Source organism: Aptenodytes forsteri, unplaced genomic scaffold (assembly GCF_000699145.1).
Source record: "Aptenodytes forsteri isolate BGI_AS27 unplaced genomic scaffold, ASM69914v1 Scaffold321, whole genome shotgun sequence".
Taxonomy (NCBI): Eukaryota; Metazoa; Chordata; class Aves; order Sphenisciformes; family Spheniscidae; genus Aptenodytes; species Aptenodytes forsteri.
The window spans coordinates 676,773-677,124 of record NW_008795030.1 but is presented as its reverse complement, the minus strand read 5'-3'; the positions used below and the strand labels follow the sequence as shown (position 1 = coordinate 677,124).

The window sequence follows — 352 nt, the reverse complement described above, 5'->3', positions numbered from 1 at the left end:
CAGCGACTGCAGCTCCAGCGACTCGGAGAGCGGCTCCAGCGACTGCAACCCCAGTGGCTCCAGGTTTTGCAGCTCCAGTGACTCCGGCAGCGGCTCCAGGCTCTGTGAATCGAGCAGCTGGGGCTGCGACTCGAGGGACTGGGAATCCAGCAGCCGGGACTGGGAGTCCAGCTCTTGGGCTGGCAGCAACTGGGGGCGCGGCTCCATCGCCTGCGACTCCAGCAGCTGCGTCCCCGGGCACGCCAGGGAGGCCAGTTCGTTCAGGATGTCCGCCTCGGCCAGGTCCGAGTAATCGCCGGCGTCAGGCTGGGAGCAACCGGCTTCCTCCACCGGCACTTTGGAGGCCCCCCCC

At 68.5% G+C, this 352-nt stretch overlaps 1 protein-coding gene across 1 annotated transcript in view; it reads right to left on the bottom strand.

Annotated features, from left to right (window-relative positions):
* Nucleotides 1-352, bottom strand: part of AHDC1 (AT-hook DNA binding motif containing 1) — an 11,522-nt gene that overhangs the window by 4,323 nt on the left and 6,847 nt on the right. Inside the window, 1 exon segment of the mRNA XM_009276263.2 lies at nt 8-306. Within this exon segment, the coding sequence (XP_009274538.2) occupies nt 8-306 (299 nt within the window).